This window comes from Triticum aestivum, chromosome 7A (assembly GCF_018294505.1).
Source record: "Triticum aestivum cultivar Chinese Spring chromosome 7A, IWGSC CS RefSeq v2.1, whole genome shotgun sequence".
Classification (NCBI taxonomy): domain Eukaryota; kingdom Viridiplantae; phylum Streptophyta; class Magnoliopsida; order Poales; family Poaceae; genus Triticum; species Triticum aestivum.
In genome coordinates this window covers 3,740,023-3,763,949 of record NC_057812.1, presented here as the reverse complement: position 1 = coordinate 3,763,949, position 23,927 = coordinate 3,740,023, and the positions used below count along the sequence as shown (strand labels likewise).

Sequence of the window (23,927 nt, the reverse complement as noted above, 5' to 3'; positions counted from 1 at the left end):
CAAACCCCTACAACGTCGTCTGTGGATGTTGTGAACACCTAACAGACACATCCTGATGACTACTTGATAGTTTAGTGCACCATACTTTACGGCTTAGAATCGGGATTCCAATGATGTTTTGAACGCCATAGAACATATGAGATGTTCCAAGAGCTGAAATTGGGATTTTAGGCTCATGCCCGTGTTGAGAGGTGTGAGACCTCTGACAAGTTATTTTGCCAACAAGATGGACGAGAATAGCTCAGCTAATGAGCATGTGCTCAGAATGTCTGGGTGCTACAATCACTTAAATCAAGTGGGAGTTAAACTTCCAGATAAGATAGTGATTGATAGATTTCTCTAGCCACTATCACTAAGCTACTAGATCTTCGTGATGAACTATGACATGCAAGGGATGGAGTTGATCCCGGAGCTGTTCGCGGTGCTTAAGACCGCAAAAGGTAGAAATCAAGAAGGAGCATCAAGTGTTGATGGTTTAACAAGACCACTGGTTTCAAGAAGGGCAAGGGCTAGAAGGGAAACTTCATATGGATGGCAACCCAGTTGCCGCTCAAGTGAAGGAACCCAAGGTTGAACCCAAAACCCGAGACTAAGTGCTTCTATTGTAAGGGGAACGGTCACTGGTAGCGGAATTACCCCAAATGCATGGTAGATAAGAAGGCTGGCAACTTCAAAGTATATACGTGTTATTAATGTGTACCTCACTAGTACTCCTGGTAGCACCTGGGTATTGGATACCGATTCAGTTACTATTATTGGTGACTTGAAGCAAAAGCTACGGACTAAACGGAGACTAGCTAAGGGCGAGGTGACGATGTGTGTTGGAAGTGTTTCCAAAGTTGATGAGATCACCATCACATGCTCCATCTGCCTTCGGGATTAGTATTGAACCTAGATAAATGTTATCAGGTGTCTACGTTGAGCATGAATATGATTAGATCATGTTCATTGCAATACGGTCATTCATTTAAGTTAGAGAATAATGGTTATTCTGTTTACATGAATGATACCTTTCATGGTCATGCACCCTATGTGAATGGTTCATTTAATCTCGGTCGTGGTGATACACATGTTCACGCCAAAAGATGTAGAGTTAATAATGATAGTACCACTTTCTTGTGGCACTGCCGCTTAGGTCATATTGGCGTAAGATGCATGAAGAAACTCCATATCGATGGATGTTTGGAGTCACTTGATTTTGAATCGCTTGACACATGCGAGCCATGCCTCATGGGCAGGATGACTAAGACCCCGTTTTCAGGTACAATGAAACGGGCAAGTGACTTGTTGGAAATCATACATGCAGATGTGTGTGATCCAATGAGAATTGGAGCGTGCGGTGGATATCGCTATTTTCTCATCTTCACTGATGATTTGAGTAGATATAGGTATATTTACTTAATGAAGCACAAGTCTGAAACGTTTGAAAAGTTCAAGCGATTTCAGAGTGAAGTTAAGAATCATCATAACAATAAGATCATGTTCCTACGATCTGATCAAAAGGGGCTTTTCTGAGTTATGAGTTTGGCAATCACTTAAGACATTGTGGAATTGTTTCACAGTTGAAGCCACCTGGAACACCACAAGGTAATGGTGTGTCCGGACGTCGTAATCGAACCCTATGAGATATGGTGCGATCAATGATGTCTCTTACCAATCTACCATTTTCGTTTTGAGGTTATGTGTTAGAGACAGCTGCATTCACTTTAGATAGGACACCATCTAAGTCTGTTGAGACGACGTCGTATATGAACATTCGTTTGGCAAGAAACCAAAGTTGTCATTTCTTAATGTTTGGGGCTGCAATGCTTAAGGCTTCAGCCAGAGAAGCTCGAACCCAATGCGGACAAACACATCTTCATAGGATACCCAAAGGTGACAGTTGGGTATACTTTCTATCTCAGATCCGAGGGCAAATTGTTTGTCGCTAAGAACGGGTCCTTTCTCGAGAAGGAGTTCTCTCGAAAGAATTGAGTGGGAGGAAGATAGAACTTGATGAGGTTGTCGAACCTTTACTTCAACTAGAGAGTGATGCAACACAGAAAGATGTTTTCTGTGGCGCCTACGTCTGTTGAAGAGGAAGTAAATGATAGTGATCATGAAGCTTCGGATCAAGTTACTATCGAACCTCGTAGGTCGACAAGGATATGTACTACTCCTGAGTGGTACGGTAATCCTGTCTTAGATATCATGTTGTTAGACAACAATGAACCTACGAGCTATGGAGAAGCGATGGTGGGCCCTTATTCTGACAAATGGTTAGAAGCCATGAAATCCAAGATAGGATCCATGTATCAGAACAAAGTATGGACTTTGGTGGACTTGCCCGTTGATCGGCAAGCCATTGAGATAAATGGATCTTTAAGAAGAAGACGGACATGGGCGGTAATGTTACCGTCTATGAAGCTCGACTTGTGGGAAAGAAACTTTTCACAAGTTCAAGGAGTTGACTACGATGAGAATTTCTCACCCGTAGCGATGCTTAAGTCCATCGGAATCATGTTAGCATTAGCTATATTTTTCGATTATGAAATCTTACAGATGGATGTCAAAACAAGTTTTCTTACCAGTTTTCGTAAGAAAAGTTATATGTGATACAATAAAAGGTTTTGACGATCCTAAGGATGCTAAAAGGTATGCTAGCTCCAGCAATCCTTCTATGGACTAGAGCAGGCATCTCGGAATCGGAATATATGTTTTGATGGAGTGATCAAAGCTTTTAGGTTTATACAATGTTTGCTAGAAACTTGTATTTACAAGAAAGTGAGTGGGAGCACTACAACATTTCTGATAAGTATATGTGGATGACATATTGTTGATCCGAAATAATGTAGAATTTCTGGAAAGCATAAATGGTTGTTTGAAGAGTATTTTTTCAAAGGAAGACCTGGATAAAGCTGCTTACATACTGGGCATCAAGATCTATAGAGATAGATCAAGACGCCTGATGATACTTTCAAAGAACGCACACCTTGACATGTTTTTGAAGGAGTTCAAAATAGATCAGTCAAAGAAGGGGTTCTTACCTGAGTTGTAAGGTGTGAAGTTGAGTAAGACTCAAAGCTTGACCACGGCAGAAGAAAGAGGAAGGACGAAGGTCGTCCCCTATGCTCTTGTCATAGGCTCTATACGGTATGCCATGCTGAGTACCGCACCTGATGTGTGCCTTGCCACATGTCTGGCAAGAGGGTACAAAGGTGATCTAGGACTGGATCACCAGATAGCGGTCAAAATTGTCCTTAGAGGAATAAGGAAATGTTTCTCGGTTATGGAGGTGATAAAGAGTTCGACGTGAAGAGTTACGTCGATGCAAGCTTAACACCTATCCGGATAGCTCTGAGTAGAGATACCGGATACGTATAATGGAGCAACAATTTGGAATAGCTCCAAGTGGAACGTGGTAGCAGCATCTATGATATGACATAAAGTTTTGCGAAGTACATAGGGATCTGAATATGGAAAGACCCGTTGACTACAACCTCTCTCACAAGCATAACATGATCAAACCCAAAACTCTTTGAGTGATGTGAACTAGATCATTGAGTCTGGTAGACTCTTGGATGTTGGTCACATGGCGATGTGACCTGTGAGTGTTAATCACATGGCGATGTGAACTAGATTATTGACTCTAGTGCAAGTGGGAGACTGTTGGAAATATGCCCTAGAGGCAATAATAAATTAGTTATTATTATTATATTTCATTGTTCATGATAATCGTTTATTATCCATGCTAGAATTGTATTGATAGGAAACTCAGATACATGTGTGGATACATAGACAACACCATGTCCCTAGTAAGCCTCTAGTTGACTAGCTCATTGATCAATAGATGGTTACGTTTCCTAACCATGGACATTGGATGTCGTTGATAACGGGATCACATCATTAGGAGAATGATGTGATGGACAAGACCCAATCCTAAGCCTAGCACAAAGATCGTGTAGTTCGTTTGCTAAAGCTTTTCTAATGTCAAGTATCATTTCCTTAGACCATGAGATTGTGCAACTCCCGGATACCGTAGGAGTGCTTTGGGTGTGCCAAACGTCACAACGTAACTGGGTGGCTATAAAGGTACACTACAGGTATCTCCGAAAGTGTTTTTTGGGTTGGCACGAATCGAGACTGGGATTTGTCACTCCGTGTAAACGGAGAGGTATCTCTGGGCCCACTCGGTAGGACATCATCATAATGTGCACAATGTGACCAAGGAGTTGATCACAGGATGATGTGTTACGGAACGAGTAAAGAGACTTTCCGGTAACGAGATCGAACAAGGTATCGGGATACCGACAATCGAATCTCGGGCAAGTACAATACCGCTAGAAAAAGGGAATTGAATACGGGATTGATTAAATCCTTGACATCTTGGTTCATCCGATGAGATCATCGTGGAGCATGTGGGAGCCAACATGGGTATCCAGATCCCGTTGTTGGTTATTGACCGGAGAGTTGTCTCGGCCATGTCTGCATGACTCCCGAACCCGTAGGGTCTACACACTTAAGGTTCAATGACGCTAGGGTTATAGGGAAAGTATGTACGAGGTTACCGAATGTTTTTCGGAGTCCCGGATGAGATCCCGGACGTCACGAGGAGTTCCGGAATGGTCCGGAGGTAAAGATTAATATATAGGAAGTATGGTTTTGGCCACCGGAAGTGTTCCGGGCATCACCGGTAGTGTACCGGGACCACCGGAGGGGTCCGGGGGTCCACCAGGTGGGGCCACCAGCCCCGGAGGCCTACATGGGCCAATAGTGGGAAGGGACCAGCCCCTAGGTGGGCTGGGGCGCCTCCCACCAAGACCCAAGGCGCCTCCAAGAGGGGAAGGGGGCAAACCCTAGGGCAGATGGGCCCTAAGGCCCACCTCAGGTGCGCCTCCCCCTCTCCCCCTTGTGGCCGCCACCCTAGATGGGATCTAGGGCTGCCGCCACCCCTAGGGAGGAAACCCTAGGTGGGGGCGCAGCCCTCCCTCTCCCCCTATATATAGTGGAGGAAAAGGGGCAGCCCAACACATGAAGTTCCTCCCCTATTGGCGCAGCCCTACCCCTCTCCCTCCTCGTCTCTCGTAGTGCTTGGCGAAGCCCTGCTGGAGTCCCGCGCTCCTCCACCACCACCACGCCGTCGTGCTGCTGCTGGATGGAGTCTTCCCCAACCTCTCCTTCTCCCCTTGCTGGATCAAGGCGTAGGAGACGTCACCGGGCTGTACGTGTGCTGAACGCGGAGGTGCCGTCCGTTCAGCACTAGGATCATCGGTGATTTGGATCACGACGAGTACGACTCCATCAACCCCGTTCACTTGAATGCTTCTGCTTAGCGATCTACAAGGGTATGTAGATGCTCTCTCCTTCCCCTCGTTTCTAGATTACTCCATAGATTGATCTTGGTGATGCGTAGAAAATTTTAAACTTCTACTACGATCCCCAACAGCTTGATACGTCTCCAACGTATCTATAATTTTTTATCGTTCCATGCTACTATATTATCAACTTTGAATGTTTTATATGCATTGATATACTATTTTATATTATTTTTGGGACTAACCTATTGACCTAAAGCCCAGTGCCAGTTTCTGTTTTTTCCTTGTTTTTGACCTTTTTCAGATAGGAATATCAAACGGAGTCCAAACGGAATAAAACTTTCGTGATGATTTTTTTTGACCAAAAGAGACCCCCGAAGCTTTGGAAGAAGGCCAGAAGAGCCACGAGGGAGTCACGAGCCTGCGAGGCGCGTCCTCTCCCCCCCCCCCCCCCCCCCCCCCCCCCCGGCGCGCCTAGAAGGCTCGTGACCTCCTCGTGGGCCCAACTGACGTAATTCCACCGCCATAAATTCGTACAAATACAGAAACCCCCAAAAAGAAACCTAGATCGGGAGTTCCGCCGCCACAAGCCTCTGTAGCCACCAAAACCAATCGGGAGCCCGTTCCGGCACCCTGCCGGAGGGGGGACCCATCTCCGGTTGCCTTCTTCATCATCCTGGCGATCTCCATGACGAGAAGGGAGTAGTTCACCCTCGGGGCTGAGGGTATGTACCAGTAGCTATGTGTTTGATCTCTCTCTCTCTCTATCTATCTCTATCTCTATCTATCTCTCTCTCTCGTGTTCTTGAGATGTCTTGATCTTGATGTATCGCGGGCTTTGCTACTATAGTTGGATCTTATGATGTTCTTCCCCCTCTCCTTTCTTGTAATGAATTGAGTTTTCCCTTTGAAGTTATCTTCTCGGATTAGGTCTTTAAGGAATTGAGAACACTTGATGTATATCTTGCAAGTGTCTATCTGTGGTGACAATGGGATATTCATGTGAGTACTTGATGTATGTTTTGGTGATCAACTTGCGGGTTTCGTGACCTCGGGAACCTATGCATAGGGGTTGGCACACGTTTTATACTTTACTCTTCGGTAGAAACTTTGGGGCAATCTTTGAAGTTCTATGTGTTGGATTGAATAGATGATTATGAGATTGTGTGATGCATATCGTATAATCAAGCCCACGGATACTTGTGGTGACAATGGTGTATCTAGGTGACATTAGGGTTTTGGTTGATGTGTGTCTTAAGGTGTTATTCTAGTACGAACTCTAGGATAGATCAAACGGAAAGAATAGCTTCATGTTATTTTACTACGGACTCTTGAATAGATCGATCAGAAAGAATAATTTTGAGGTGGTTTCGTACCCTACAATAATCTCTTCGTTTTTTCTCCGCTATTAGTGACTTTGGAGTGACTCTTTGTTGCACTTTAAGGGATTGTTATATGATCCAATTATGTTATCATTATTGAGAGAAGTTCCACTAGTGAAAGTATGAACCCTAGGCCTTGTTTCTACGCATTGCAATACCATTCTTACTCACTTTATTATTATTTACCTTGCTGTTTTTATAATTTTAGATTACAAAAACCTATATTTACTATCCATATTGCACTTGTATCACCATCTCTTCGCCGAACTAGTGCACCTATACAATTTACCATTGTATTGGGTGTGTTGGGGAGACAAGAGACTCTTTGTTATTTGGTTGCAGGGTTGCTTGAGAGAGACCATCTTCATCCTATGCCTCTTACGGATTGATAAACCTTAGATCATCCACTTGAGGGGAAATTGCTACTGTCCTACAAACCTATGCACTTGGAGGCCCAACAACGTCTACAAGGAGAAGGTTGCGTAGTAGACATCATGGGGCCGCATCCTCCACTACCCCGGAGGAGGCGGTTACGCCAGCGCCTTCGGCGCCTCCGGCTCTCGGACCATGGTGTCTGAGGCCTCTTTGCATTCGCCAAGAGCGATGTGGCGCCCAATTGGGTCCGTAATGACCTGGACCTCACCGTCGCGTGGGCGCTCGACCGCTCCGTGACCACATTGGAGACGGCCGCCTGGCGCCGTCGCCGCCTTGACGGCGAGCTTGCCAAGATCGGCGAGGCGTGGTCACTTAGCGACTACTCCGCGAACGTCGGTCGCGGCAAGGCCGCCACCAGGGCTTCGAAGGCCACGTCAACAGTGGTCGCAGCGGCCCTCCGCATAGCGTAGCAGGAGGCAGAGAGGCTCCCACGCGAGCGGCAAGCAGCTGCCGGACAAGGATGTCGCGGCCCTCTGGCGACGTACCGGCGCTAGAGGGACGACAACGACAGTGACGGACGGCGACGTTGGTGCGGCAGGGCAGGGCGGTCACGCGTACGAGGTGGTAGTCCATTATAGGGTTATGTTTTTGTTTGTTTTATAGTTAAACGGTTGAAATATCGATTAGTTTATGTAAATTATCTCTGAATTTTAATGAAATCCGTCGTTTTGCATGAAATTTGTCCGGTTGGTTTAAATGCGGTTGAAATATACACGGCTATGGTTGAATGACGGCCTCCCGTATCTATGGACGGAAAGACCAGTCCATGAATGAATGTGAGAGAAAATTTACGAGTTGCCGTTGGAGAAGCCTTCGCTGGTGGCCGGCCGGTTGCTGTGGAGCACGAAGCTTTGAATTTGTGAAACTGTTGTTTGGGTTTTTGTGTGAAAAACTTATGGGTCCGTCCATACGACGGTAAAACTAAACAGTTTTGCTAGAACTCATCTAGATGAGATTTAATTTGGTCTCATTCACCTTTTATAGCCATTGAATGTGGTGTTATAAGATGCGTGTGTGTTGACGTGGGTTGTATCCGTTCTTGTTTTCCAGGTGAATGAGACCAAATTACGTCTCATCTAGATGAGTTCTAGGTACTCCCAAAACTAAAAGGGTATGTTTCGCGTCAATGCAAAGTGGACCCACATGAGGATGCATCACTTGTCCCCGTCTCAATCTGCTACCGCTCTCATCTCGCCACAGCCCTCTCTTCGGTGAGGAGGCCGCCGGACATGTATGATCCTGGCGACAGCTCCTCGTCCCGGCCGCATCCGCACGGCAAGGAGGAGCTGCAGCCGGAGGTATTTCTCTACACGGCGTCAGCTTCAGCATCGCGCCGCAGAGGGCGCACCTCCGCCGACCGCTACGCCTTGTGCGCCCTGCTGCGCGGCTACGGCCTGGCCGTGGACGTGCGCGACGTGTCCAGGAGCAAAGCGCACCGCAGCGATCTCAAGTCGTTGCTCGCGGCTCGGGGCTGCGCCTTCTCCCTCCCGCAGCTCCTCGTGGGCGGCCGGCTCGTCGGTGGCCCTGACGATGTCAGGCAGCTGCACCAGGCCGGTGGGCTGCGGCCTCTCCTCAACGCCGCCCCAAGGCCGAGCCGCGCCTTCGTCTGCCAAGCCTGTAAGACGGTCGGCTCCGAGCCGTGCCCAAAGTGCAGGGAATCTCGCAACAAGATGCTGGATCATGGCATTACTGAGGAGGCGGAGGAGAGGGTCGTCCTTTTCTATCCAACCCAAGGTGACACTTCCTTTATCTCCTTCCTTCTTATCCCTCTACTAGTAGTATTCTTGCTCGTATACAAAAAGAAAAGAAAAATAAAGTATGGCAGCACCTGACAGCATGCGCATAGACAACGTTCCACTGAGCTAGTAGTTCTTTTATGACAAATATAAGTTCAAGTGCTACCTATTTCTAGTATTTCAAAAGAATTTGAATTCAAAATTCAATTACAAAATTCGTTTGAAATTTGCTCGAAATTTTGTGGTAACCTTGGAAACCACGTTTAGTGGCCGATTTGTTCAGCATCGATGCTTAACTTTGCTTGCCATCACTGAATAATCAGTCATATATGATTGTGCACATCAACCGATGTAGAGGCCAGGAATTGATCTACCTTTAAAAAAATATCAAACCAATACTACCACCGTCCTGGTTTATTGGTCCCCTTCGTATTTTGTGCTAAATTTTAACCATACATTTAACTATGAGATAATAATGCATGTCACCAAAAATTATATCGTTGAATTTGTATGTGAACATAGTTTCCCGTGATATTATTTTGGGGTACATGCATTAACATTTTGTTGATGAAATCTAAGATCAAATTAGACACAAAATACGAATGGGACCAATAAATAAATCACGATGGAGGTAGTAATTAACAAAACTCGTAGGATACGGCTCAACCGGCCGCACGCCACCCACCTTCCGCATGAACAAATCGCTTGGATAAAACATTTAGTAGATTTGTGGTGGTGGCATTTGTTTTAAATACTCCATCCGTTCATAGATATAAGATGTTTTTGATATTTTTAATATACACTACATACAGACTGAAATGAGTGAACAAACACACTAAATCATGTGTATGCATCCGATGCACACAAACCAATTTTATTAAATGTGAAAACAAGTTCAAGTCATCTAGTACCTGACAAAAACAAAAAATAAAAATAAAACACGAGCACGACCGGTCGGACACAAGATTACATATATAGCCCGATTGGATTGCCAGCCAAACTAGGTGCATAAACTAGGCAGAGTCTCAGTCTTTTATGAAGTTTCTCTTTGCCTGTGTGATCTTCATGCAGACAACGGGCGTGTGCTGATTCTGTTTGCATCTCTGATGCTTGATTTAGGTCAATAAATCCACCCTTTATCAAGAAAATGTCTACAAGAAATTTGATTTTTCTGCAATTTAAATGTGTTGGTGGAGATGATGAGTGAAGTACAGAGTACAAAATCGATATAATTTGCCTTTTCTGAATGTCTGTTATGTGAATAGAAATAGAAGCGAGTGTGAAAGTACTCGTAGTTAGTATGTAGTACATGCAACATCCGTTCTGTAAATTAAATTGTTCTTTCTTGTCTATGTTTCTTTTCAGATGTTTCAATGGGAGGTGTAAGCAGAGAGATGGATGCCAGTTTCAGTGTTTCTCTGGGCGCCATGAGACCTCTTCTTAAGAAGCTTGACATGATGCTAGGTCCTCATGGATGCAAGCTGACCAAAGGGGTCAATGATAGGTCGCCGCACCTCAAAGATGATCTTGAAGAAATAGGCACATACCTTGAAGATCTGTTAGAGGTGGAGGACCCTCCCCTGTCAGCCAAGTGCTGGATGAGAGAGGCACATGAGTTATCTTATGACATCCTAGATTGTATTGATAACTTTGTGCCCCCCGAGTCTCCTGGCTACAAATCTATCCACAAGATGACTCATGTTAGGATTCCCATGAGGCTAAAGTGGCAGAAACAGATTGAATATGCAGCTCCTGATGTGTCAGGACATGTTATCCCCAAAATCATTCATGTTGATGTCATTCGTGCTCCAAGGAGGCTCAAGTGGTACCAGCAGATGGTTGAAAAGGTATCGGAATTCAGGATCTATGCCCAGGAGGTGGTAGGACGGTATGAGAGGTACCAACTCCACCATTGTAGCACCTTGATGGCGCGTAGATTTTCGTCTGTTGGGCCTATGATGCCACTGCCGCCACCCCCTTGTGAGAAAACTTTGTCCGGCCTAGTAATTGATGGTTGGATGAGCAAGTTTATCAACTCCCAGCTGGCTAATGATGAGAATCAGCAGCTCAAGGTGGTGTCTATTCACGGGTCTGGATGTCTTGGTAAAACAATGCTTGCCAAAGTGTTGTACAATAAAATTGGGAGGCAATTCCAATGTCGGGCTTTCATCCGGGTGTCCAAAAAGCCTGATATGAAGAGGCTTTTCTGTGACATGCTATCACAAATCCAGCGGAAGCAGCCCCAAGCAAGCCAAGACGCTTCTGATGAACTTCACATTACTGCTGAAAATATCAGGAATTGTCTACATGGCAATAGGTACTTACTTATTTTCCACATGCAAATAGTATGTACTAGTTGTATAGCATAGTATGCACTTCTTATTTTCCACATGGTCCAGAATCGCATCTAGATTGAATTCCTACAGGTTGCTCTTTTGTTTTTCACACACAAAAAAAATGGCATGATGATATATAGTCAATTTCTGGAAAGATGTTTCTCAAACAAGCTTTACAGTGAGCTGAAAAAGTCAGCACTAACTTGATGCTCGCAGTAACATTTAACTTCAGGTTAATATCATAAGTCCTGACGCATATCTAACTGTTGTTACTGTTAGCCTGACGCATAAATGTGACATGCGTGCATTCTTGACATGCAGGTATCTTATTGTTGTTGATGATTTACGGGATACAGCAGCATGGGATGTTATTAATCAGCTTTTCCCCAAGTGTAGTCAAGGAAGCAGAATAATAACAACTACACAAATTGAAGATGTTGCATTAGCATGTTGCAGTGATGACCCAGAACAAGTTTTTGAGATGAATCCTTTGGATGATGATCACTCAAGGAAGCTATTCTTTGACAGGCTTTTTGGTTCTGAAAGTGACTGTCCTGAAGAATTCAAACAAGTTTCAAGCCAAATTGTAGAAATATGTGGTGGTTTGCCGCTAGCCACCATCAGCATTGCTAGTCTGCTGGCAAACCAGCCTTCTTTATCAGTGGATTTGTTGACACACATACATGATTCGTTAGTGTCTTGTTTGTCATCAAATTCGACTTCAGAAAGAACGAAACAAGTACTAAACCTGAGCTACAACAGCCTTCCTCATTACCTCAAGACATGCTTGCTCCAGCTCTGTATGTATCCAGAGGGCTCCATAATCTTCAAACATGACCTGGTGAAGCAATGGGTGGCTGAAAGGTTTATTTCTACAAGTGAAGGGCAAAACATGGAGGAAGTTGCAGGGATGTATTTCGATGAGCTTGTTGATAGAAGATTCATCCAGCCCATGTATATGAACTTCAACAATGAGGTGGTGTCCTGCACAGTGCATGACTTGGTACATGATTTTATTGCACACAAGTCTGCAGAAGAGAATTTCGTTGTGGTAGTAGATCACAATCGGAAGATTTTGGCACTTTCTCATAAGATCCATCGACTCTCTCTTCAACTTGGTGATGCAAAATATGCCAAGATTCCAGCAAACATCAGAAAGTCGCAAGTACGTTCACTTGGAGTTTTTGGATTACCAGAGTGCATGCCTTGCATTGCAGAGTTCAAGCTTGTTCGTGTTCTAAACCTTCAGCTGTCTGGTCGTCGTCATGGTAACCAAGACCTGTCCATAGACCTCTCTAGAGTATCAGAACTGTTCCATCTGAGATATCTGAAGATTGTTTGTGATGTCTGCATAAAACTTCCAAACCGTATGAGAGGGCTGCAGTGTTTGGAAACACTGGATGTGATGGATACACCAAGAGGCACTTATGTTCCATGGGACATTATATATCTCACACGCTTGTTGCACCTCGGTCTTCCTCCTGACACAAATATGCTGGATTGGGCTGTCGGTGACGGTCTGAGCCTTTGCAGGCCGAACCACCTGCAGGATCTTTGCATTTCTACACCGCTTTCTTCAGATTACGACCATCTGAAGAGAAACATGCATGCTATGGATTATTTAAGGTATGAACATGAAAGCCTGAAAGCTATAAAACTGGTGGCTCACGGATCCTCGGTTAGCTATGGTGACGCATCAAAAGCAAGAGTTAAGTGGGTTTTGGATCACCCGCAAAAAAATAAAAAATTGTGGTGGTGTGCCGTCAGCACTACTTTGCATGTTTTCAGCAATGGCAATGGTCCGAGAGCAACAAGAACAACTAGGAGTACATGTAAAGGCATGTAATGTGCAAGATATGATTGAGAAGCAAGTTAAGAGAAATGGATTTCAGAACACACAAGGGTTTGAACCGTTGGTAGAGAGTTTGCAGCTTGGCTACGCCGATCTTCCTCACCATATGTTGAAGACCTGCTTGTTGTACTGCAGTGTATACCCTGAGAATTACCCTTTTCACATGAATGATTTGGTCATGCGATGGGTTGCTGAAGGATTTACTTATAAAGAGGATATAGCAAAAGGTTATCTTGAAGAGCTTTGCAACAGAGGGTTGATGCTGCGTCTAGAGGGTTTATCGGACATGCCCTACTACCAAATGAACCCGATGATGCGAAATTTCCTTAGATGGAAATCGCGTGAAGATAATTTCATTACTTGCAGTTCCGACATCAGATTGGCATATGCATGTCGAGTCCATCGGCTATGCATCGACGATTATCAAGTTGATGATGGTGAGGTGCAGGTGGTGGATACCTTGTTGGAACTGGATTGGTCCCAGATTCGATCACTTGTTGTTTTTGAAGGTGCTGAGAGATGTGTCCCTTTTGAGAAGTTGGAACGTGTGCGAGTGTTGGATCTTCAATATCATCATCATTATCTTAAATTCGTACAGTCTCTTTGGATATCTGTTCTGGATTTCGAGGCCCTTGGAAATCAGCATGTGAAGGATATATGTGGACTGCTCCGTGTGAGGCACCTATTCGGCCTAGAAGGGACAGGAATCAGTGAGATACCGCCGGAAATAGCAAGGCTACAGCATCTGGAGACTTTGCAGGTAAGATTCACATCGATCACAGAGTTGCCCAGTGAGATTAGGGACCTACAACAATTGAAGACTCTGGCCATGAGTCCGAACTGAAAGCTGACAGAGCTGCCCAGGGAGATAGGGGGTCTGCAACAATTAGAGACTCTGGACCTGAGCTAGACGAGGCTGACGGAGCTGCCACGTGAGATCGGGAACCTCCAGAATTTGGAGAATCTGAACCTGCAGTGCACCAAGCTCAAAGAGCTGCCTCCGGAGATTGGGAAGTTGCAGCATTTGAAAGCACTGGTGGTGTGTGCAGCAGGCATCACAAGGCTAGGCAATGAAATTGGGGACCTGCAGCCTTTAGAGACCTTGGACCTGAGTTTCAACGGAGGGCTCACACAGCTGCCTCGTGAGATGTGGAAACTGCAGAATTTGAAGCGGCTGCTCTTGAGTGGTACAGGGGTGACGAAGATACCAAGGGAAATCGAAGGGCTCAAGAAGCTGGAGATTTTGAAATTAGACGATACCATCAGTGCACTGCCTTGGGAAGCTAGTCAGCTCTTGAAATTGGAGGGAGTGCCCGAGTGCGTCCGCCAAGCCTGGAAGAAGAGTGATCTTGTGTCCGAGTTAGCCGGGGAGATCCTGTCCGTTCAACTTATTGATTGGTTGAATGAAAGTGGCGGGCTAATCGTTGGCAGAAAACATATGGGAATTCCAGGGTGGATCAAGGATCACTTCAAGGACCTTGGGTCCTTGGACATCAGGATGTGCAAACTGGAGGAGCAGGATCTCAAGATTCTGCGGGAGATGCCCAACCTGAAATTTCTCACGCTAAGGTTGGAAGTTGTCCCGAGAGATCCCATAGCCATCAGCCGTGAAGGGTTCCCATGCCTGAGGGAACTCGTTGTTGACAGCCGCATGCCACGGGTTGTCACCTTCCAGGAAGGAGCGATGCCGGAGCTGCAAAAGCTCGTCTTCGAGTTCCAGTTCTACGGTGGGCCACCTGCACCTGCAAATAAAGACCCTCAGCTGGGTATCAAGCACCTCCGAGACCTCTGGTGGGTCGAATTTAGATGCAGCAAGGAATGGTACGGAGGAGCAGCAGAGAGCAGGAGCCCGTGCATGAGCGCCATGATTGACGTCGTGAGGAAAGAAGCCCAGGAGCATCCCAGAGAGATCTGCTTTCGTGTCTCTGGCCGCGAGGATGAGGACTTTCCAGCGAACGAGGAGAGCGCACAGTCTTCCAGCAGTGGAACAAGCGAGATCAATGACACTCCAAATGGTGGGAGGGGCGAGATCCAGGAGGAGGAGGAAGAGACTTTTCCAGCGAACGAGAGCAGAAAGGTTTCCGGCAGTGGGACGGCCAGCGAGATCGAGGAGGAGGAGATCCACGAAGAGGAAGAAAGGTGATTGGGTTTCTTGACGAGTATTGCCGAGGTAATACATACTCTTGGCTCTTTCCTTGTTTTATTTATTACCGCCACTATATATAGCTAACTAATGCACTTACTTGTACAGTCGTCCTAATTTGCAGGTTGGTTGGTTATTTCATCGTCGTAATTAATGACTGCCTCAAATCTATCTGCAACCATCTTCAACTATATATCTATGGCTCTTCTTCTTCAGGCTTTCTCCATCTTATGCTAGCTAGCTGTTGCTTAATTTCCATTGTCATATACAACCAAGGCTTCCAAGTTGAGTTGGCCCTTCAAAGGCACCTGTATCTATATGGCACTTCAAAGGTGCGTCTGCCTTGCACCGTGCAAGTGGTGGAACACTTTGAATTAGGGCTCGGTATTGTCATGTAATTTATTTAATAGTAAGTAATCGCTTTGAAGGGAGCCCAACAATTTGATCCTCGTATCTACTAGAGTAGGTTTTATCATGCACTTAATTGTTATCAAAACTCTCTTCTTATTATGTAATAATAATAAATGTGACGAGTTTTCTTGTTTGTTTGTGATCGAGCTAACGCTCAAGCAGAAATTATATTATATAGTGTTTCACAGGTACACAGTAATATAAGATCGTTTAGATCACTAAGTAGCTGGGGGGGGGGGTATGTACTGATTGATAAGAGTAAGCAGTTGGAATTAATTAGATTACGAGTATATCCGTCTACATATTATACATCTCTCTTCTTAAACAGACAGAAGGAAGGCTAGCTCCAACTGTTTCAATCTTCTTAAAAGAAAATTTATACACCAACAAACAAATATCAACGTCAGGGAGCACCCGCCCGATCTGCTTGAAACTGGTAAGATCTAAATGAATGCCAAATAGGTTTTTCCTGGGTCCCCATCCTCCAATCAAAGAGGATCCCAAATAATATCAGCAACACAACACACAAGAAGAATAAAAAATGGCTCCAACTTGAGGACACCAGCTCAAAAATGGGACGTACCCTCTATCTCGACCGCCTGCTTGCTCCAAGGCTAACTAAAACCCTGGTAAAACCGAGAGGTCGGCGATCCCCTTGGTCAAACTCGCAATCTTTTGCAACAGTGCCAGCCGATTGTTGCGGATCCTCTCGTCTTCCTGTTCCATGGGCCATCACCATACAAGTTTAATTAGCAAAGGTATAGATATGTGCATATATACACTAACACATAGATTTGTGCTCACCGCCATGACGAAAACATTGTTGAAGAAATCCTCCAGGGGTTGTATCAGAAGCAGGAATGCCTCGGCGAAGGTTTTGATGTCGACTCCTGCAATGGCAGTGAACAGAATAGAGCACAGGTGAGCAGCATGAACTGCAGATCTGAAACATGTCATTTTGAGAAATGAGAATAGTAGAGTTGTGTACCAGGATGGATCTTATCGGCAGCCTCCAAGTAGGCGCTCCACAAGGCCTTTTCTTCTTCTTTCTGGAATGCGCTTGCGTCGACCTGCATATCGCATCAGCAAGCTTGGTTCATGACTCAAGCTGCACTTTGAGTATGTTATAAAGAATTGCGTTGGTACATGTCTACGCTAAAGCAGCTCATACCTCCCAAGCAGACTCAACTTGCTTCCCACGTATAATTCGAACTGGCCTTGAATACGCCTTGACAATTTTTGGAAAATCTTCAGTTCTTGAAAAAGCTTCCATCTGCAAGTGTCCACATTTTTCGATAAAGGGCATTTTTATTGACTCAAAATGTTGCAAGTGTCCACATAGCAAAACCATCAACCAAAAACTCAGGATGCTTCAATAAATTCCAGCAAGTTAGTAAACACGTAAAACGTAAACACAGATATTCCGCATAATATGGAGTTCCAGGTTACAAATACAGTCTTTGAAATTAGCTTCTAATCCACAGAGCATTAAAAAATTGATCTTAAGGTTTAGCAATATATGATTTCTTACTTCAGCTGCCGTTTGTGATGCTAGGTAAGGGCAGTTTGCACGCTCCATAAGCACTGACCGGACTATTTCATAGTTAATTCCTTCGTCCACCTGATACAAAATGAGGAAACAACGAGTCAGTTAAAAAAGACATGGAATTTTACTCACATACAGGTTTTATAACAATGTTTATATGTCTATCCTCAGTACATTCTAAGAGGATGTTGTTATGACAGGTCAAGAAGATACTTACCAAAAAATGTTCCAGTCTCCGTGTTACAAATTGTACTACCTAAGAATAATTTTATCACACTTCTCATAAACCATGTATTCATGAACAAACTACATAGTGATGAATCTGAAATATATACTGACCTCATTTATTACGTCACTGTCTATTCTTATAGGCTGAACGTCTGCCGCCAAGGTGAAGGCCTTCGTGAGGTCAAAGTTCTTCTTGTTCTCAACCAGTATTTGGACATGTATAAAATATATTATGAGAATATTTCGTATGCAATGGTATGTGCAGTGTCATCTTTCCTTACCAGTCCATAAGAGATCCTTCTCAGTCCAAATGTATCATTTGAAGAACTTGGCTGACATCCAGCTCCAAACTGACCCACTAGGCAGTCTAATATGTAAAAATAAAGATATCATTAGCAGACTCTCGTGGTTCTCTGTATGTACCAAAAAAATATGTTTTCAATTCAGCGTCTGATTAACAACGGCAATATATGTGCAGGAAGTACCTGTCAGCAACCGCAAGGACTATCCAGCCTCTGTTTTTTGGAAAAAAAAATCGCCAGATAAAATAAGAATATGCTGAACAAAAGAATCTACTGAACAACCTTCTACCTCTAGCATGCAGATCAGCACACCTTGCTATATATATGTCCCTAGACGAAGAGTGTTCTGCAGAATACAAATACTAAACATGTTTTCCAAAAAGGACGTGCAGCCTGCCAAACAAAAGGCTCAGATTTGTGAAGCAAAGCTGAACAATTATCAGACAGAAGGAATCCTTGAGCAGAAAATTCAGACTTGAAGAGGAGGCCCAGGCAGAAAGTATGATGAGCGAAACCGAGTGTGCTTGTTTCTGAATTTATGTATTCAGAATCTGAAGAATCCACAACAGGAATGTCAACCGTGAACTGTCATTCATGCATCCGGCCTGCTCACCCACGGGAGATCCCGTGATGATGAAGCTGTTAATTCTGTCTGCCTTTCGAGCCCAGGGCCTTGATTGCAAACTCTGTTGAGCTCCAGCGACTTATCTTCGTCAGGTTGATGGGTCATCAGCGAGCTTCGCGAAAGCATAATGCAGAGGACAAAGATGGACTCGGAATACTTGCATGTTGTTTCCTCTGCTTTTGCTCTGTTTCCTGAGCTTTGAATGTTTGCCTGTGTCTTGAGGTATCCTACTCTTGTTGGGGCCAGACAATCTTCCTCCTTCCGACAACAGGATGGACGCAGATGTTGCCTATCCTCTTTTACACCCATACCTAACACTTAGAGATCAAGCCGCGACGCCCTGACCCGAGCTCTAGGAAAGGATGGTGCCAGCGCCAGGCAACCTTCAAGCCCAGGGACTTAACCTGAACTTCCTCTGCTCTGCTCTGCTCTGCTCTGGTTTCTCAACTCTGCTTTCTCTGTTGGATGTAGTTAACTTCTTCTGCTTTTGCTCTGTTTTCTCAACTCTGAATATTTGGCTGTAGCCTCCTCACGCTAATGGTAGATGTATCAAACTCTTTCTTTTATTTTATATTCGATCGAAATGATGGCAGCTAGATGTATCAAACTCTTCGGTGCCTTACTTGATGGTAGCAACACCACACCACAAAATTATATATCTCCACTCATACTCTTCGGTGCAATGGCAAATTACCATATAATTAAACAAAGCACTCATGAAAGTATATCATTTCTTGTTCATATCGAGCTCAGTTGTACATGGTTCATCAATCATTCACACACACACATAATCTTTTTTTTTTTTTTGCAAACACGCAAAAGACTTGTGTGAACGAGAAGGATTTACAAGGTGTTACAGACCCCAAAGCCAGGTTGGGAGAACGGCAATGCACTAGTGGTAACGATTAGGTGCCTTCAATCCTACTTAGTCCTTTATCTCCAGAAGGATTGCAACCCCACAGCGCCAGCTCTACACCATAAGTTGGCTTCAGCCACAATGCCAATGCACACGTGCGCGGCCGTGCTCGGCGAGTTGTCAAATGTCCCCGCGTTGCGCTTGATCCATAGGCTCCACACGACCCTGTCGAAACCTTTGCACGCCAGTTTTGAGAGTCCGCGACGAGGGTAAGGCCACCATTCCTGCAGGGCGTCCACTTGCGGCGTCGCGCTATGCTCTATAAAACTATCTTAGGTGCCAATGCTATGTTTCACAGTATAGGACAGTCACCTGAAACAGAACCCTTAATTCCAGCCGAATCAGCCACATGGCCCTGGACCGCGGGCGTCTCTCTGGAGCAGAGGAGTCGAGAGACAGAGAGAGAAACCGGAGAGGTGGCGAGCGAATGATTTTGCAGGCAGCGGCACCAGCGCCAGTGCCGGAGCCATCCTATTTCAGAGCTTGAGTGGAGACCCTGATCGCGGCTTCATCTCTAAGTGTTGGATCTGTAGCTAGAAGCTAGTGTTCCTGATGCTTTCCAGATTTAGGTGGGGGTAGTCCTAGTTTGCGATCGCAATACAGTCTACAATGAGGGACGGCATCTCCCACCGTCCTGTGCTAGTTCAGGAGGAAGATGGAGTCTGCATTTTTTTCTGGCATCCAATTGCTATTGAAGATGGTCCGAACACTAAGTTTTAAAAAGGAGACGGAAGGAGTGGCAGTTTAATGGAAGATGGCTCACAGTCACAGGTAATTTACACAAACCAATTGGGTTAAATTCTTCTAGTGCCCTCCTAGGAGTGTGGCTATTAAAAATGAGGTGAAGTTAGGAAGTCATATTTTTGAGTTAAATAATAAATCTATTCAAGTGGCAAGTGATACGGAAGCTGAATATTTGTGGAGTGCGGTTAAGTTTCACACTGAATATTCAGATCGGTCCTATTTCTTTCAAGATGGCCATTGTAGTGTGGACTAAAGAAACAGAACCGGATGCATGCTTAATCATGGATATTTTAATTAAAATATTCCGGGCAACGCCCTAAACCTGATGTGTAAGTGGTTGGGCAACTCGGTTGCTAACCTCGTGGAGTCACACGCACGCTTGTGATTAGATAAGGATGGATGGTTAGCTTGAAAAGAGGACAGGATAGCAAGATGAGATGCGTTGGCGCATATCTCTCCCGACGGTGCGTTCGGCCGAACAACCCTGGTGGCGCGCATCGTCGGGAGAGCCTCATCGCCCTACCTCCCTCCGATATAAAGTCATCGGTTCCTCACGCACAGAAGGGAGGACACGGGGAAAAAATTCCCACAAATTCACAGGTATCACCAATGGACAATTCGCAAACAAGTCGGCAACGCAGTTTGCAATGACTCAGTGGAGTTGTGCGTTAGGATATTAAATCTTCATTTTGTTATGGCGTGCAGAAAATTACAGGTTATTTGGTGCAGGGTAAAACTGCCCAGCATGATTATCTTTTGTCATTTTTTTTATAAAATCACCCACGAGTTATTTAAGCACCGAACTTTGTCGAGATGAAGAAGACTCGTGCTAGAGTGCTATGCGGAAAATCTCAACTCAGTTGAGTCGGTGAAGAGTGGGTAACCACTGATATGTGTTAGGTCTGACGTTGAGAGTAGGAATTGCGCACGCACGAAATAATCCAACTTGCACCATGTCATCCATACATACGTGAAGGCTACGATGGCTAGGCTAGCTCTCATATCATTCCTATCATGTACTCCCTCCGTTCCCAACTATTCGTCTTTCTAGAGATTTCAAACAGACTACAACATATGGATGTATATAGACATATTTTAGAATATAAATTCACTCATTTTGCTCCGTATGTAATCATTTATTGAAATCTCCAGAAAGACAAATATTTAGGAACGGAGAGAATAGGATATGATGTCAAGTTTCTTCTCCAAGTATCTATACATAGTCGATGAGGAGAATCGGCTCCCCAAGTCCTTTTCATCGAGCTTGTGGGCTGGCTGGCTGCATGGCAATGCGGCCACATGCAGTTATACTTGGCAAGGTCATATATATTAACTAGATGATTCCCCGCGCATTGATGCGGAACTATATGCTATCAATAATGTTTTTGAGCATTATTACACTTCATCACAATAAAACATCTAGTGTAATTTTTAGTCAATAAAGAGATATTGTACAAAAAGATATTGAGTGGTGAAGGTTGGCAGAAGTAATGTTATAAGTCGTTCACCTGTTTATGTATTTGAAAAAAAATTTCTCACCAAACACATTTGGCTGAAGAAAAAAGTAATAACATTCCAATAAACAATTTAAGGCGGAAAATATGAGGGCAGCCTCTAGAACACGTTCTCATATATCATCTACACACATACTTGCTGTATTCCAAAGAGTTACAATTATACAGAAAGCACAAATATGTAAGAGTAGGGATATATTTTTAATTGTCAACCAAAATACAATTTCATAATATTAAAAAAGGTCGTTCAACTCTCTGGCGCTCAATCATCGCTACTTGTGAGCACACTTGGTCTATACATATAGTAAAAGAACAATATTCGCTGCAAATGCATACCTGAATTGAAAAAAAAATATACTTCATGATTATGAAGCACAATAAGAAAACTTGTTGACAAACATCCGATTGATGAGATAATAATAATTAGGTGATCAGTCCAAAAACATAAATTGGCCTTTTTCAATCACAAATGTGATACCTCATTAGGTGCCTGAACTCCAAGAGGAACACCAAAGAATAATCATAAATTTAGGACAAGCTCAGTCTGCATATTCAACCAACTTCTTGGGTTCTTGTTTTCATGTTGCTCCTAGCTTCTGCTGCATGATAAGTGCTGAGGTGGCGACGGTTGTTGATAATCAACAAATTCCCCTGTCAAGAAGATTCAAACGGCATAGACCCACTTCCATTCGCTTCCCGGCACTGGCAAACGTCACAATGCCAGAATAGAGGTGGAGCCAGGAGGACTTATTTAGTAGAGACGCCGTCATTGCTATCTCAACTCCTCCCCCTTGTACCAAAACCAAACAATTTGCCCCACCCAAACCAGATGGTAGCTAGCTCCCCCCTCCCCCCCCCCTCCCACACACACACACATCCATGTTTCTCCAAGAGGGTGCCACAGCCGAGTGGAACACCGATCCGACTAGCAGGAATGGAGGAGCCAAAACCCTAACCTTCGCCTCTCTCATATGCATCCCTGCCACTATCACAGTTAGGTGATTAAGTTTACATTTAAGAAGCAAAATTCAGGTACACACATCAACATGAAGAAGCAAAATTCAGACACACACATCGCGCCGTCCTGCTCCGACGAGGCCGAGCTCCAGACCTCTCCCCTGCCCACTCGGCGAGGTGAAGCTCGGTTTGGTCGGGAAGTCAAGCGCCAGACCTCGCTGTGTCCCCCAGATGCTTTGCATCAACACCCCAGTGCCGCAGGGCATCTTCACGACGAGCCCCACAACCTCCTCCTACCTCCCGTCATCACCCTGCTAGCTCCGGCAGCAGCCGCCACGCACCAAGCCATCGAAACCCGAGCTCCTCTGCCACCCCTGCATCGACTACAAGCTCCTGGTGAGCTCCGCCTTCCATTTCTCCCGCTCTCATGAGTCTCCTGGCAAGCACCCGTGGCTGGGACGATGATGGTGAGGGCACCAATGCGTTCATGACGAGTGTGTTGGTATTGACCAGAGGAGGAAGAAGAGTGGGAGTGAGAATGATGGGTGGGCCCTACACCAGCCTCATATTTGAATCAAACGTTGTGAGTTCTTGCATGCCACATCATCATATATGGAGGGACCCAGCTGTCAGTTTTTCCGTCAAACAACTTTTATCAACTGATCAGCGTTTTTTGCAAACTGTCATCACAAAGATGGTGGGCTTTTGAAAAAAAAATCTGAATGGTAGGGGTTTTCGGAATTAGGGTCCCCAATTGTGGTGGGTTTTTGCAATTTACACCCATGTAAGCCCTCCCTTTTTTCTTTCAAAAATTGGTTCAAAGTTGGGGAGGGGGGCATTGGCCCCCTCATATTGACACATTGCTCTGCCTCTGCATTGCCTTCACCATGGCCACTGCGGCATCCTCCTCGGTGACCTGCCGCCTCATATATATGTAAGAGATCGCGGCCGAGCATGACCTTCACCATAGCCACTGCGGCATCCTCCTCAGTCACCTGCACAAGGCCTGCCCGGCACGCCGGCTAAGTGGCTGCTGCGGCACTATGGCAGGGTAGCCGGCGGGCGGCAGGGTGGCGGGGTGGCCAGAGGGCGGTTAAGCAGGGAAGATACTCCGCGTTGGAGTAGCACCGTGTACAAGACCGGGCTCGCCAGATGACCCTGAGACAGAAAGTATTGGCTAATTAGTAAATCCAGAGATCGGGCTCAGTTTATATATAACCTACAAATAACTAAAGCAACCCATATTAGAACTGTTGTCACGTACCGCCATGTCTACGCTGGAGATCAGGCTCTGATCGCGTGCGCCCGAGCGATGTCGTCCAAGTTAGTGCCGGCACCGTGATCCTACCGCCGAGCCCAAGCTCAGGGTCAGGCTCCTCGCTGGACGAAGCGGCGAGGATGCTTAGGTGCGAACTGCTGATCATAGTTGGTGCTCCGAGGCCCGCCGAGCCCTTAATATGGACGGCAGCAACCCAACACAGCCCACCCAAAAACACTTGCAACATC

The 23,927-nt window shown here is 45.2% G+C and overlaps 2 protein-coding genes across 3 annotated transcripts; one reads left to right on the top strand and one right to left on the bottom strand.

Moving 5' to 3' along the window:
- Positions 1-8,241: 8,241 nt before the first annotated feature.
- On the top strand, positions 8,242-15,726 carry LOC123149305 (disease resistance protein RGA5). 2 transcript variants are annotated; one of them, XM_044568935.1, is made up of 4 exons: positions 8,242-8,845; positions 10,213-11,164; positions 11,505-15,205; positions 15,303-15,726. In XM_044568935.1, exons 1-3 carry the CDS (start codon positions 8,341-8,343, stop codon positions 13,027-13,029), a joined length of 2,982 nt encoding a protein of 993 aa, XP_044424870.1. In that variant the 5' UTR covers positions 8,242-8,340; the 3' UTR covers positions 13,030-15,205; positions 15,303-15,726. The 2 variants fall into 2 exon arrangements, with proteins under 2 accessions (XP_044424870.1, XP_044424869.1); XM_044568934.1 differs by having other exon boundaries at positions 15,287-15,726.
- A 481-nt stretch (positions 15,727-16,207) lies between these two features.
- Positions 16,208-23,691, bottom strand: LOC123150086 (glycine--tRNA ligase, chloroplastic/mitochondrial 2-like). Its single transcript, XM_044569880.1, has 6 exons — positions 23,686-23,691; positions 17,121-17,210; positions 16,761-16,862; positions 16,578-16,659; positions 16,394-16,479; positions 16,208-16,306 (listed from the first exon to the last, which is right to left on the bottom strand). The coding sequence occupies exons 1-6, from the start codon at positions 23,689-23,691 to the stop codon at positions 16,208-16,210; spliced, it is 465 nt and encodes a 154-aa protein (XP_044425815.1).
- Positions 23,692-23,927: the final 236 nt, after the last annotated feature.

Bases quoted from the DNA above. Each gene is read 5' to 3' on its own strand.
- LOC123149305 (XM_044568935.1), top strand. From the start codon at position 8,341: ATGTATGATCCTGGCGACAGCTCCTCGTCCCGGCCGCATCCGCACGGC. The intron at 8,846-10,212 runs GTGACACTTCCT...GTTTCTTTTCAG, and splicing joins CCTTTTCTATCCAACCCAAG to ATGTTTCAATGGGAGGTGTA. The intron at 11,165-11,504 runs GTACTTACTTAT...CTTGACATGCAG, and splicing joins AATTGTCTACATGGCAATAG to GTATCTTATTGTTGTTGATG.
- LOC123150086 (XM_044569880.1), bottom strand. The intron at 16,863-17,120 runs GTAAGAAATCAT...GGACACTTGCAG, and splicing joins CATCACAAACGGCAGCTGAA to ATGGAAGCTTTTTCAAGAAC. The intron at 16,480-16,577 runs GTACACAACTCT...CTGCCATTGCAG, and splicing joins TGCCGATAAGATCCATCCTG to GAGTCGACATCAAAACCTTC.